This window comes from Ailuropoda melanoleuca, chromosome 4 (assembly GCF_002007445.2).
Source record: "Ailuropoda melanoleuca isolate Jingjing chromosome 4, ASM200744v2, whole genome shotgun sequence".
In the NCBI taxonomy this organism is placed as follows: domain Eukaryota; kingdom Metazoa; phylum Chordata; class Mammalia; order Carnivora; family Ursidae; genus Ailuropoda; species Ailuropoda melanoleuca.
In genome coordinates, this window is record NC_048221.1 from 7,810,972 (window position 1) to 7,825,536 (window position 14,565).

The 14,565-nt window shown below is 52.9% G+C and overlaps 1 protein-coding gene across 4 annotated transcripts; it reads left to right on the plus strand.

The window, feature by feature from the left end:
• The first annotated feature begins 1,146 nt into the window (after positions 1–1,146).
• Positions 1,147–13,231, plus strand: C4H19orf38 (chromosome 4 C19orf38 homolog). Of its 4 annotated transcripts, none has more exons than XM_019801911.2 (7): positions 1,151–1,404; positions 2,236–2,544; positions 4,591–4,683; positions 5,627–5,654; positions 6,441–6,484; positions 7,774–7,811; positions 12,598–13,231. In XM_019801911.2, the coding sequence occupies exons 1-7, from the start codon at positions 1,374–1,376 to the stop codon at positions 12,751–12,753; spliced, it is 699 nt and encodes a 232-aa protein (XP_019657470.2). In that variant the 5' UTR covers positions 1,151–1,373; the 3' UTR covers positions 12,754–13,231. The 4 variants fall into 4 exon arrangements, with proteins under 4 accessions (XP_019657471.2, XP_019657470.2, XP_034513676.1 ...); XM_002921360.4 differs by having other exon boundaries at positions 1,161–1,404; positions 12,604–13,231; XM_019801912.2 differs by lacking the exon at positions 4,591–4,683 and having other exon boundaries at positions 1,147–1,404.
• Positions 13,232–14,565: the final 1,334 nt, after the last annotated feature.

Here is a 14,565-nt window from a genome sequence, read left to right on the forward strand (position 1 = left end):
AAGATAAGACAAAAAGCAATGAAATCAAAGGCAGAAAATAGAGAAAAGTAGCAAAGCCAAAAGCTAGTACTTTGAAAAGATTAAGAAAACGGATTAACCCCTACCAAGACTATTCAAGAAAAGAGAGAAAAAAACACGTTACCATTGAAAGAGGGGACATCACTACAGACCCTACAGACATTAAAAGGATTATAAGGCAATATGAAGAGTTTAATACTGATAAGTTCTACAATTTAGGTGAAATAGACAAATTTTTTGAAAATATAAGCATGCTAATTTCAATAAAGGAAAATTACAAGGCACTATAGTATAATTCAACAAGGAAGTTTTTCTAAGTCCAGAGGGATCTGGAAAGATTTCCCAGAAGTGATATTTAAGCTGACACCTGAAAGAGAAGTGGAATATTATCAGGTTAATAGAATTATGTCCCAAGCAGCAGAGACAGCATGTGCAAAGTTCCTGACGTTGGAATGAGTCTCATGTATCCAAATAAAAAAGTCCACCATAATGGCCCTTTTTTGTTGTTTAGTGACCACACACTTACATCCTTCCCTGGTGAACCTGCTTGACTTGAACAGAAATGTTGAGAGGGACCAAAGCAAACTTGCTGGTAAGACAGACTTTTGGAAGCTTCTGGGCTATGAACAGGAGACAATTTATTCTGTAAACTACATCATTCCCTCAGTTTTGGAGCTCGAGTTCCCTTTCACCTGGATGGTGATGCTCCTATGGCCTCACACTGGGAGCACTCACATCTCACTAGGCATTGCACTTTGTATGTATCATGAGTTCCATGGATCTAATACCTGCAACTCTTAGCCCCATTCTACAGAGCAGCAAGCTGAGGCTTCAAAGATGGACCATATTTTGCCTGAGGTGGCAGAGGCCAAGCACTAACCCTTGCGCTCTATCTACCTCTGCCCAACATATGTCTCGACTTTGAAACTGGTTGGGCTGAGGTTTGTGTCTTGGGCATGGGTTCCCCAAACAGCTCATGGTCCCTTCCTCATGCCAGCCAGAAATTCTCTAATTTCTCTAATTCACAGGGAGAACAAACACACAAACACACACACACACACACACACACACCCTGACCATCTTAGCCATGTGTCCCTCCTTCCATCTCTGCAGAACTGTGGCTACCAAGGTGCAGTGAGGTGCCAGGATCTGCTCTACGTCCGTGGAAGGGGTGGGGAGAGGAGAGAGTCCTTTCGGCAGCTGAGCGTGTGTGTGCAACTTCCTGCCAGTGAGGAAACATTCGTTCAAATCAGCCCTGGTTCTCCTTTCCCTGCTCTGGCCTCAGGAGGAGTTGGTGGTGAGCCGTGGGCCGCACTGGCCTCAGCCAGATTTCCTGGCCAAACTCAGGAGGAGAGATGCCCTGGACCGTCCTGCTCTTTGCAGCCGGTGAGCCTGATGTCCCCCCTGCACCAGCCCCACCCCACTCCCACCACCCCTGCCCATCTGGCCTCTGCTCTGGGGGCGGAAAGCAGCACAGGGCTGCCTTTCCCAGGTCTGGAGGAGGCTGAACGCTGACAGATTTGCCCCAGAGTGTTGGAAATGCCCCCAGAGCATGGCTTTCTCTTAGTGAGCTCCTCATCACCCCCATATCAAGAATATCAGAAATCCCACCCCACTGGGGACAGCAGTGCCCACGCCCCATGACTCAGCCCTGCTTGGTTTCTACAGGCTGTTACCTCCAGGGCTGGGGTAACAGGAGGATCTGCTGGGGGCCCGGGGGTGAGGGGAAGCAGGGCAAAGTGCTGGAGGCCAGACAAGGAAAGGCTTGTGTAGACCTCACATGAGTTAGACACTTTGCTCAGGAGCCTGGGAGCAGCTGGGGAGACACTGGTACCTCCTATAGGAAACTGTACCCCAAAATCCCAATTTCTCACTACAGCCTGGGAAACAGGAGAACCCCTTTTGCTCTCTGCTCCTCCTGTTTGTTTGTTTGTTTTAGGATTTTATTTATTTATTTGACAGAGAGCAAGCACAAGTAGGGGGAGCAGCAGGCAGAGGGAGAGGGGAGAAGCATGCAGGGCTCGATCCCAGGACCCTGGGATCACAACCCAAGCCAAAGGCAGACGCTTAACGACTGAGCCACCCAGGCACCCCTGACGACCTACTTGTAAAGAAAAACCAAGGCCCAGAAGGGGTCGGCCGCTTGCCCAGGACCACACAGCCAGAAAACGCCTCTGCTCTAACCATTCAGCTTGCCTCCCCTTTTCTGTATTGCAGGCTCCTTGGCAATCCCGGCACCGTCCATCCTGCTAGTGCCCCCACACCCCAGCAGCCAAGAAGACCCCATCCACATTGCTTGTGTAGCCCCTGGGGGCTTCCCAGGGGCAAATTTCACGCTGTACCGTGGTGGGCAGGTGGTCCAGCTCCTGCAGGCGCCCGCGGACCAGCTCAGGGTCACCTTCAACCTGAGTGGTGGTGGCAGGGAGGCTCCAGGGGGCCCATTTTCCTGCCAGTATGGTGTGCTAGGTGAGCACAAGCAGCCGCAGCTGTCGGACCTCAGCGAGTCCATAAGTGTCTCCTTCCCAGGTAAGACCCTCCCACAGGCCTTCACAGCCCAAGGCTCCGTTTGCTCACCGCTGAGCCTTTGCTTGTGCTGTTGCCTCTGCTTGGAAGCCTTTGTAGGATGAACCAGTCCTCCAACTGGCCAGGGCTCACTCATCTTTCCTTGCTGAATTCTCAGTCATCCCACGCCACGCGTTCAGCAATGCTCCCCATTTTGCAGATAAGGAAACTGAGGCGCAAGAGGTGAGGGGACTTGGCCAAGTCATACAGCTAGCAGGGCAGCACAGCTGGGATTCCATCAGCTCCAATATCTAGGCGTTAACCCCCCACACTCCGCTGCACCCTCCCCTCCTGGTCACGTAACATTTTTGAGCACCTCTCTGCACCAGGCACTGTTCCTGGCCCTGCAGTTTCCGCAGTGAGGGAAACAATGTCCCTCCCTTGCCGCAGCTGACATTCTGAGGGGAGGCAGAGAGTCAAGAAGCGGAGAGTCCAATAAATACTAGTGTGCCAGCAGGGGACAAATAAAGGGGCAGGGATGAAGTACCACCGGGTGAAGTGTGTCGTTTTAAATACAGAGGCGAGTGGCCAGGGGAAGCCTCTGTGAGCGAGCGACATTTGAGCAAAGACCTGACTGAGGAGGAGGCAGCCATGTGGGTATCTGCGGCGAAAGGGTCCCAGGCAGAGGGAGCTGGCCGTCCAAAGGCCCTGAGGCTGGCACGTGTCTGGTGTGTTTGAGGAACATGGGGGCCCTCTGTAGGGCTGAAGCACAATGGGCAAGGAGAAAAGTTGGGGGAGAAGAAGGCACGGAGGTGGCAAGGACGATCATGCAGGGCCTTTGGCTGCATCAAGGACTTTGGCTCTTCGTCGAAGTGAGAAAGAAGGCCTGGAAGGCTGGTATTTTCCTGTGGTCTTTTCAGGACAGGAGGCTGGATGTGGGCTCGGGATCAAGGAGCAGGAGGGAGGGAGGAGCCTCCAGGTAGAGGCTCTGCATCACCATCCATCAGAACTTCCCGTCTGCAAAGAGAACTTTGTTGCCAGCGGAGGCCCCACTGAAAGAGAACTTTGTTGCTCGCAGAAACCCCAGTGCTTTGAGGCGACAGAACAGTCTATGTCTTTGAGCTCTACGGTCAAAGGCCCCCTTCTCTCACCTTGGGCCTGTGGTCTCAGAGTGGGGAGGGGACATCATCCCTCCTGCCCCAGATGAATGAATGAACAAGGGCTAACAGTGTGAGAATATCAAGTATGTGTCTGTTCCTTCCCCTTCCTGGCTTAGCTTCTGATCTCCATGGGGATCAGGTCATCTCCTCCTGTCTCCCCTGAGAGATCCACTCTCTGCAGGGAGGGGGAGCGAAATCCCTTGCAGAGAAGTAAATTCTGAAGCTGGGGCTTCATGCTTTTGTGGCTGACCTCTGCATGGATTTCAGGGTCCACCATGGGGCTGGGGGTGGATGTCATCTGACCCCCTGGAACCAGGCTGAAGCCAGCAGGACTCTCAGGTTGCAAGTAACTGGGAACTTGACTCAAACTAGCTTCAGCAACAAAACAGAATGAGTTGGTTTGCCAAACTGAAGTCAGTTTGCAGGGCTGACTTCGGCCATGGCTCGATCCAGGTGCTCAAAGATGTCAGGAATCATTTGCCAGCTCTCAGCTCTGCTTTCTTGTGTCTTATTCTTAGGCAAGACCTCCTCTTCATGGTGTCAAAATTGTGCCTAGCAGTTTCAGATAAATATCTTACCAGTTTTGTAGTTCTGGGCAGGGGAGTAACCCTCTCTTCCCAGTAGCCTAGCCAAGTCTCAGAATTAGCTCTCATTAGCTCAGCTTTGGCCACATGCCCATCCCTGAACCAATCACCATGACTGGGGGGTGGGGATTATGCTAACTGACCGGTCACAAGGTTTTCCAGATCCCCAGGGTCCAGCTACACCCAAGTCAAATGGTTGGGCAGTAAGGGGGGGGGTGGATAACTGGCTCCCCAAAGGTAATCTGGAGGAATGACAGGTGTCCCACCTTCACCCTGCACCCCACAACTCCATAACCTGCCCCCCTCTTTTTCTCATGTTCCTCTAGTGCCCACTTGGATACTGGCACTCTGCTTGAGCCTGGCTGGAGCCCTCCTTCTCCTTGCTGGGCTGGTGGCCGTTGCTGTGGTGGTCAGGAAAGGTAACAGCAGGCAGAGACAGCATAGAGGCTGCCAGTGTGCGACCGCTGGGAAGTGTAAATGAACCTCCAATGGCACCCATTTTTTAGGAGCACAGAGGCACACAGCTGGGGAGGTCTTACCCCAAAACTTAGTAGTAAAAAATCTTCCAGAAGTGCAATATTGGTGGTGGGGCAGGGGAAGTTGATATATATTTTTAAATTATAAAATACATATAAAGTTTCACATTTTAACCCTTAATTTTTTTTAAAAGATTTTTTAAATTTATTTATTCGACAGAGATAGAGACAGCCAGCGAGAGAGGGAACACAAGCAGGGGGGGTGGGAGAGGAAGAAGCAGGCTCACAGCGGAGGAGCCTGACGTGGGGTCCAATCCCACAACGCCGTTAACCCTTAATTTTTAAGTGTCCTGCTCGGCAGCATTGAGTACATCCACTTGGTTATGCAGCCATGTCCGCCACCCATCTCCAGAACTTTGTTATCCTCCCCAACTGAAACTCTGTCCCCTTTAAACACTAACTCTCCAGGCCTCCTCCCCCAGCTCCTGTCAATCACTGAAATTGACAATTAAAAAAAAATACAATATTAGGGGGCACCTGGCTCACTCCGTGGGTAGAGCATGCCACGCTTGATCTTGGGGTTGTGAATTCGAGCCCCACATTGGGCGTGGAGATGACTTAAAAATAAAATCTTTAACAAAGAAAAAAAAATTTTTTATGTGCTTGTTCGAAGCTTTTTTACCAACACACATTACTTGTGTAATCGGGGGTGGGGAGGACTTTGCAGCAGCTCTCCTGTTCAGTGGCACATTTGCCAGAGGAGAAGGCAAGGGTGGGAGACAAATGTATGACGGAGCTTTAGAGTCTTTTTTTGGTTTTGTTTTTGCAACTAGGATGCAATCACGACCAAAATCTAATAAATGCTTATTTATTTTTTTATTCCCAGTTAAAGTAAAAAATTTGCAGAAGAAAAGGTGAGACCGTCTCGAGAGATCCTCAGAGGGTGGTTTGGGGGAAAGAAATACCAGATGGTTGGGGGGGGTATAGGCCAGAAGCTCCTGAGGGGTGTTAAGGACTCTGAGACTTGGGTGGGGGTGGTTTTGGGGACAGAAGGGCACTTCCCATGCTGGGGGGGAAGGGGGGCTCCGTTCCAAACGGCGCCCTCTGGTGGGAGGGCTGCTTAAGAGGAACAGGTGCCATTTATAAAGCACCTAGAGACGCCGAGCGAGGTGCCAGGAGACGCCGCAGCTGGAGCCCACAGCAGCTCACAGCTGCCGTGGAAGCTGGCATTATGTGTAACCCCATTTTATAGACAAAGAGACTGAGGCGCAGCACTTAGCCACACAGGGAGCAAGTGGCTGAGTCGTCCTCACATCCCTTAACCACTGACTGCCTAAAATGGTTGTAATAGTCTAGAAAGTCACAGTCACAGGAGAGGTGGGTGGCACCCCCTGGGGCAGTGTGGTGCCCAACTTATAGCCTGTAGGCAGTGGCCCCAGACTCAGTTTCTCCCCTACGAGGGAGGGGTGGACACTCGGCTGCCTGGTGGCATCAAGCTAGCAGTGGCCCCAGGGATCGAATCCCGAATCCCAACTTCCCCTGGAGGTGGGGCTCCTGCAAGAGAATTTCCATCTGAGGGGACTCAGGGAGGATGCAAAGGCAGGTGGGGAGTGATGGTCAAGTTTGGAGCCAGGCTTTCCCGGAACAATCCTCCAGCCTGAGAGGAGCAAGTTGTCACTCTCTCCCAAATCCCTTTGCAGAGAGCGAGAATCCTGCTGGGCTCAGATCAACTTTGCCACCACAGGTGCGTACCCTGCTAGGGCAGGCTCACACCCTCAAAACTCAAGCGGGTCTCGTTGCTTGCTACGGAACCTCTTCTGCGGCCGCTTGCTTCCCTTAGGGTCAAGAACACACCCTCCCTTCCCCCCACGCCCAGGTTTCACCTCTCACCTTTTCTCTTTGCCTCATCCTTGGGCCTTTCGCTCACTCTGACCTCCACCTACAACATTCTTCCTCCCTTTAGTCTTGGTCTAAAGGCTACCTTCTCCAGGAAGCCTTCCCTGACTCCCCTAGACAGGGGGTGTGTTTCTATTTACTTACCTCCAGCACCCTATCGTTCCTTTTACACCTCGGGAGAAAAACACAAATGTGTATGTAATACTTGCCTCCAGCGCTGGACCCTCAGTTCCACGGGGGACAGACTGCCCGGCGCTGTTCTTAAATGGAGCCCCCCTTTGTGATCCAGACGTGTCATCTTGAAGGCTTCCACCAGGGGGCGAGGGGCAGCCAGTCTGTGCTGTGCGATGCTCAGGAGGGGGCCCCAAGCAGAGAAATTCCAACCTCTGTACTTCTTTCACTGTTCCACACTTTTTAAAATTATTTATTAATTTGAGAGAGAGAGAGAGCACAAGCAGGGGGAGCAGCAGGCAGAGGGAGAAGCAGGATCCCCACTGAACAAGGAGCCCCACTCGGGCTCCATCCCAGGATGCTGGGATCATGACCTGAGTGGAAGGCAGACGCTTAACCGACTGAGTCACCCAGGCGGTCCCACTGTTCCACACTTCTACTGAGCACCTACTATGTGCTAACATTTGGGGGCGTCCCTCAATGACCAACACAGGTGGTCTTTGCCCCCAAGCCCATACTGGAGTGGGGGAACAGCCCAAGGCCAGTGGGACCTTATCAGGGGTGAGGAGGGCGGTCCTGGGAGGAAGTGGTGTTTAAGCAGAGACCGGCAGGAACAGAATAGTGGGGCGAAGAGCATGCGATTGGGGAAGAGCCTGGGGCGATGGAGGAGCTGAGAGGCGCTCCTGAAAGTGGGAGTTGAGAGGAGAAACCCATTTATCAGAGGGCCGTGAGAGGCCCCTGGGGGAGGGCTCTGAACAGAAAAAGGAAACTGTTCAGTTTACAGCTGGGAATGGTTCAGCCTGCAGAATGGGCTGGAAGGAAGTGAAGCATGCTGGGAGATGGGTCCCAAGCCCTTCCTCACGGTTGATTTGAGGCCTGTGGGTCTGGGCGGGGGGAGGGCCCCCGGAGGACAGTGAGCACGGATTTTATACTGGCACTTGGCTTTCCTTTCTCTTTCTATTTCAGATATGACCTTTGATAACTCTCTGTTTGCCATCTCCATGGTAAGTCATTGCATTTCTTGGTCCTGGTTTTCTGCTGACTGTCCTAACCTCCTGAAGACCACCATCAGGCTGGGCCAACCTGATGTCTCTGAGCTTCGGGGGGCCTGGGAAAAGCCCAGAATCACCAAGCAGGGATTTGTTTGTGAGCTGAGAGTTGGCTCTGGAAAATCCCAGGGGATGGAGCCAGCCATGTCTGGGCCCTCCAGTGGCAATGGGCAGGATCCCCGGGCCGCCTTTGCACTCAGTGGGGCCAACCCTAGAGAATGGTGGCAGGGGACTCAGGGTGACCTGGTGGGGTCATGTGCTTTGTAACAGTCCGATGCACACCGTGGTCCCCTCCTGGTAAAGAAAAGCCTGTTTTTATGTTCAGTTTCAGGGACTTCAGCTCCAAATTGTGTGTTTCTCTTGCAGTGGGGAGGGTCTCATTGCATTCTGTCCCTTTGCAAGAGGTTTTGCTCCTACAGATCACACTGTGTTGGGGCTGAGATTTGAACCCAGGTCTATGGGACTCCTCTGCACAGCTGTATCTTGGGGTGGCCTACTGTTTGTACTATTATTATTATCATTATTATTTTATTAAGTTAGAGGTAGACGAGCCTTGGAAACCATGGATCAAGGAAACGTTCATCCAGCTCTCTCCAGAGTAGGGGACAGGTCGGGTGTGCAGGTGGCCCCCCTCGAGGTAGCCTCAAGTGTCCCATTTGGACAAGTGGGCACCTTGGGACTGCAGTCAGGGAGCCTGGGTGGGGAGTTGGTGTGCCTAGGGCACCATAATGGGGGAGGATTGGGCTGGTTCAACACACCCTTCCTGGGCGTTGGGACAAGAACAGGAGAAGGCCTTTAATTCTTCTTCAGAGCTTTCTAATTTCTACGAGGGGGGACGGAGATAGAGGATGCCACGTGGGGTGGGAGCGAGAGGGAAGCTCACTTCTCCCTTAGATGGCAGATCCAAGAAGTCTCAGAGATGGGCAACAAGCAGGGGCATAGCTACGGAAGATTGCCCCAGGCTCGGGACACGTTCTTGGCACCGTCCAGTATAACTGGAGTGGAGCCGAATGGAGAGTCGAGGGGAGCCCGCAGAGAGCTTTGATTGTTGCCCCAAGTGTGATGGGAGCCACGGAGGGTTCGGGGCGGGCGGGGGGGGGGGGCGGGGAGGGNGTGCGCTTCAGGTGCTCATTCGCGCCCTCTGGCGGCTGCGAGGAGGACAGACTTGGGGGGCGTGGAGCGAGCGGAATGTGAGTGTGTAGTCCGGGGGTGGGGGGGTGATTACCAGGACAGAGACGACTGTGCTGGTCCAAGCAAGCGAAGTGGTAGGTGGTTTGGCCCAGCGTGTTGGCAGCAGCGGTGGAAGAAGCGAACAGATGCAGGTCACATCGATTCTGGGGACAGGCAACACGGCACTGATTTTGGATTGTATGATGGGCGGAGGGAGAAGGCGGAGGGAGGCGTGTGGGAGTCCTGGGGAGCAGCAGGCTTGGAGGGACCAGAGACCCGCAAGCCTCACCCTGCGAAGCCCAAGGGCAGGTGCAAACGCGAATCTGGAGTTCTGGACAGAGGAGTAAGGACATTTAAACAGTACATGAATGTGGGAAGGAAGGGGCTTGGCCCCGCCGGCTAGTTCAGCCCTGTGAGGTCTCAGTTCCGGGAGCAAATCCTATGCTGTTAAGAAAAACCCCCAAATCCGGCAGGCAGGGCAAATTCTAAAACTTTCTGTGAGAAGACATGCTGCTCAAGGCACCACCCTGGTGATTTTTCCTTTATCCTTTTTTAAAAAAAGAGACATTTCAAATGAAACAAATAAGAAACAGAGACAAGGAGAAAGATTTAAAAAGTATCCTAGTCCTTGCAACTAGATATATTTATTTTTTAATTAAAAAACTTGGTGGTGGTGGGGGACACCTGGCTGGCTCATTGCATAGAGCACGACTCTTAAATCTCAGGGTCGTGAGTTCAATCCCCACCTTGGGCATGGAGCCTACATAAAAAAATTTTTTTTAAAAATATGAAATACATCCATATGTCAAAATCATATATCCAGTAAAACATCCTTCTGTCACTAACCCCTGTCCGTTCCCTGGTCTCCTCCACACACACAGATAGCCACCACCATTAGGAGCTTCTTGGAAATGCAAGCAAAGGGGAAAATGGGGAGTGTATACCCTCACCCTTTCTAACACAAATGATAGCAGGCTATCCACACTACCATGCTTCCTTTCCTTCGCAGTAAATTCTAGTGGGATCTCTTCTAGGTAATTTTTTTTATCATAGTAAAATAAACATAACATAAAATTGATCATTTTAACGATTTTTAAGTGTCCAGTTCAGTGGCATTAAGTACATTCACCTTGTGCAACCATCACCACCATCCAGCTCCAGAACTTCATCTTGCGAAGTCCCCGCAGTACACTGGCTTCTCATTCTTAACAAACCCCAGCCCCTGGCACCCACCATGCTCCTTTCTGTCTCTGTGGATTTGCGTAGGGGACATCTTATGTAGAAATGATGCCATATGATGTTCATCCCTTTGTGTCTGGCTTTTTAAAAAATATTTTATTTATTTGAGAGAGAGAGAGCGAGCGTGAGAGAGCACAAGCAGTGGGGAGGGGCAGAGGGAGAGGGAGAAGCAGGTTCCCCCTGAGCAGGGAGCCCGACACAGAGCTCGATCCCAGGATGCTGGGTTCATGAGCTGAGCCGAAGTCAGACTCTTAACCAACTGAGCCACCTAGGGTCCCATGTGTCTGGCTTATTTCATTTAGCATCATGTCTTCAAGGTTTGCTCATGTTGTAGCAGGGGTCAGAATTTTATTCTTGTTGAAGGCTGAATAGTATTCCTTATTTATTTATTTATTTATTTATTTATTTATTTATTTATTTAATATTTTTATTTATTTGACAGAGAGAGACAGCCAGCGAGAGAGGGAACACAAGCAGGGGGAGTGGGAGAGGAAGAAGCAGGCTCCTAGCGGAGGAGCCTGATGTGGGGCTCGATCCCAGAATGCTGGGGTCACACCCTGAGCCAAAGGCAGACTTAACGACTGTGCCACCCAGGCGCCCCTCCACTGCATTTTTTTAAAAAGATTTTATTTAATTATTTGAGAGAGAGAGAGAGGGGGCACAAGCAGGGGGAGCAGCAGGCAGAGAGAGAGGGAGAAGCAGACTTCCCGCTGAGCAGGGAGCCCATCATGGGGCCTGATCCCAGGACCCCGAGATCATGACCTGAGCCAAAGGCAGACACCCAACCGACGGAGCCACCCAGGCACCCCTCCATTGCATTTATATAGCTCATTTTGTTTATTTGTTCATCTGTTGATGGACACTTGGGTTGTTTCCACCTTTCGGTTACTATGAATAGTGCTGCTATGAACATGGGTGTGCAAATATCTGTTTGAGTCCCTGCTTTCAATTCTAGTTTCTTTTTGAAGCATCCAAAGCTGTGCTGTTGGCTGACGTAAAGGTGAAGCAACTCATCGTTGTCCAGCTTGTATTGTGTTACCATACTGAGGGTCTGATATTCACTTTCTAATGCCCTATGAAGCGGGCTTGACTTTTTAAAAATTTTAATTTTAATTTATTAATTTGAGAGAGAGTGCGTGAGCAGGGGGAAGGGCAGAGGCAGGAGAGACTCTCAAGCAGACTCCCTGCTGAGCAGGGAGCCAGATGCAGGGCTGGATCCTAGGACCCAGAGATCATGACCTGAGCCAAAATCAAGAGTCAGATGCCCAAGTGACTAAGCCACCCAGGCGCCCCGACATTTTTTTTTTAATAGACAAGGACACTGAAGCTAATTATGGGCCTTACTGGGATCATCCAGCTAGGGAGGTGCAGGACTGGGATGGGACCCCAAGCTGCTCTCACCCCCTAAACTTCAGTTTTAGCATGTTCATCTCTCTCTCTCTCTCTCTCTCTTTTTTTTAAGATTTTATTTATTTATTTGAGAGAGAAAGCACGAACGGCAGGGAGGAGCAGAGAGAGAGGGAGAAGCAGACTCCCCACTGAGCAGGGAACCTGATGTGGGGGCTTGATCCCAGGACCCTGGGATCATGACCTGAGCCAAAGGCAGATGCTTAACCCACTGAGCCATCCAGGCGCCCCAAGTTCATCTCTTCTTGATTGGCATTTGGGGCAGGTGCGTCCATGGTGGAGGAGAGGGTAGATTTTTTTTTTTTTAAGATTTTATTTATTTGTCAGAGAGAGAGCACAAGCAGGGGGAGCAGCAGAGGGAGAGGAAGAAGCAGGATCCCCACTGAGCACGGAGCCCAATGCAGAACTCGATCCTAGGACCCTGGGATCATGACCTGAGCCAAAGGCAGTCGCTTAACCAACTAAGCCACCCAGGTGTCCTAAGGGTAGACTTCTGAGGCAGGTTTTGTGGGAGCCCAGAACAGGGAGACAAGGGGGGGGTAGAGATAATGGTAATAGCTTTGTTCACTTAAGGGTTAGTGCTTGCTATGTGCCAGACTCTTTATCTATTTAATTCCTATGTTTTGTAGCAACTCTAGGAGGAGTATGTGAGCATTCTCCCCACTGCACAAAAGGAAAAAGTGAGGCTCAGAGGGGTTGAGTTACTCGACTGGACAAGATGGAGCTGGGATTTGAACCCACACTGTCTGTTTCCCTTCTCAGCATACAGAAAGGCAGGAAGATAGAGGGCAGGGTCCTGAAGCTGTGGGGTGATGTGTGGGGGTGAAATGAGACCTGATGGACTGGGGGAGTCTCAGACTCAGCATGTAGGAGACGCTAGATCCTGAAACCTCGAATCACCCTGTTTTCTGTTTTTCCTCCATGGACAAAGAAAATGAATCCAGAAGAAGGTGCAGCCACTCTGGATGCTTGCTCTGGCTCCCCCGAGACACCTGGCAGCTCTGGGGCCCGGAAAAGGCCCACCTCCACATCATCTTCGCCTGAGCCCCCCGAATTCAGCACTTTCCGGGCCTGCCAGTGAGGCTGAGGATCGGGGGCCCCTCCATGTCTGTGCACTCTCCGTTCAGCCCCCTCTCTTGAGGGTCCGAAGTCCCTCCAGCTACTTTGGGGTTTCTGGCTGCTGCTTTCTCAGGGAATTGACAGAGGAGATGAAGGGAATCCTTGCCTTGGGACCTTCCTCACAGAGGAGTGGGAGTGGCAGAGGGGGCACAGACATTGTCCTGGAGGCTGGACAGAAAGCAGGAAGACTCTCTTTGGATTCCCAGCTTCTCAGACCACCCAGGAAGGAGATGTTAGGATTCCCGTGGCCCCCAGCTGGGCCATAAGAGGTCTGAACCCTCTACATACCCTTCCGATTTCCTCCTCCCCTTGCCACATCTGACTTGACCAACTCAACTGGGTTTTTGGAGGATAGGGTACCTGGGGGTGTATGTTCTGTAAGTTCTGTCCTGCTGGCAAGCCTAAGTTATTAATTATAACACGTGTTGAGCTGTTCCCAAGGTCTCTGTGGAGTGTAATCCTTCAAGCCCAGGATCTCTGGGGTCTAATCACGAGGCCCAGGGGGAGGGGGCAGTACCCCTTAAGTGCATGCAGTCAAGGTATTTTATGGGGAACCTCTTGGGGGTACGGTGAGGGGACAGTGTCACACGGGGTCTTTGCTAAAGTCCTTGCATTGTTGAGTATAGTAAGTGGAATGATGGGGGAATCAATGAGGAGGTCCAGAGAAGAGTGGGAGCTAGAGAAGTTGGGAACCGCCGCAATCCTTTTTGGACCCTTCAAGCGAATGATGCCCTGGAGCAGTGCAGTGAGAGGGATACTTGGAAGACAGGGTGTGTGTGTGTGTGTGTGTGCACGCGCGCCCCCGTGGAAGGGGGCACTTGACCCTGCTCTGCAGGACTCATTGGCCAGTCTTCGCTGGGGGGAAGGGAGGGGCTAAGGGAGGGGCCCAGAAAGAGGGATCCAAGAATTTTTTGTACGGGAGTAGATGGCCAGGGATGGAGCAGGAGGGCAAGGGGGTAAAGGGGCGGAGACGATGGGGAAGACATAAGGAGCGGCTGAGTGGTGGGAGAGGGGGCCTTCCCACGGATTCAGGTCGAGCGCAAAGGCTGGGTCCCTCCTCAAATTGATTTTCCCTTCTGGAGGGCTGGGGTGGGGCCACAGGCTGGGGGCGTGTCCCGGGATCTGGCCCCGCCCCTCGCGCAGGCACTCCCTGAGAGCCCGGCGCCTCACAAAGCGACATCCAGTGGGAGGGAGCGGGACTGATACAGGGGCGGGGCCTCGTCATAGCTGGACCCCGCCCCCCGCGTGCCTCCTCACAAAGCCGGGCAGGGCCAAGGGCGGAGCTCAGCCGCGGAGGCGTGTCGGAGCCTTCGGACGTCAGACCTGCCTCTACCTTTCCGGGCAGGGGAGCCGCCTCACAAAGCGCGACCGTTTGAGCGGGGCGAGGCCCAGGGCGTCTCCACGCGGCCTAGCCCCGCCCCCTGGGCGAGCCCCTGTCCCCGCCTCCCCGCGTCTTCGCTCCGGCACCGCGGTACAAAGCGCGGCCTTTCGAGCAGCGCCGGGGCGGGGGGCGGGGCCCAGGTTCAGGGGCGTGTCCGCTCGGCCGAGCACCGCCCCCCGGCTCACGCTCCGCCCCCGCTGTTCCTGGGCCGCGGAGCCACCTCACAAAGCCGCGACCGTTCGCGCGGGGCGGGGGGCCCTTGTCCCCCGGCGCCCTCCCTCCTGGTGCCCTAGGCGGCCAGCAGGGGGCGCTGCGCCACGGGGCCGGCCCTCGGCGGCAGTGGCGGCGAGGCGGAGCGTGGCCGGCAGGCGGCGCTTGCCCGGCTCGGCCTTG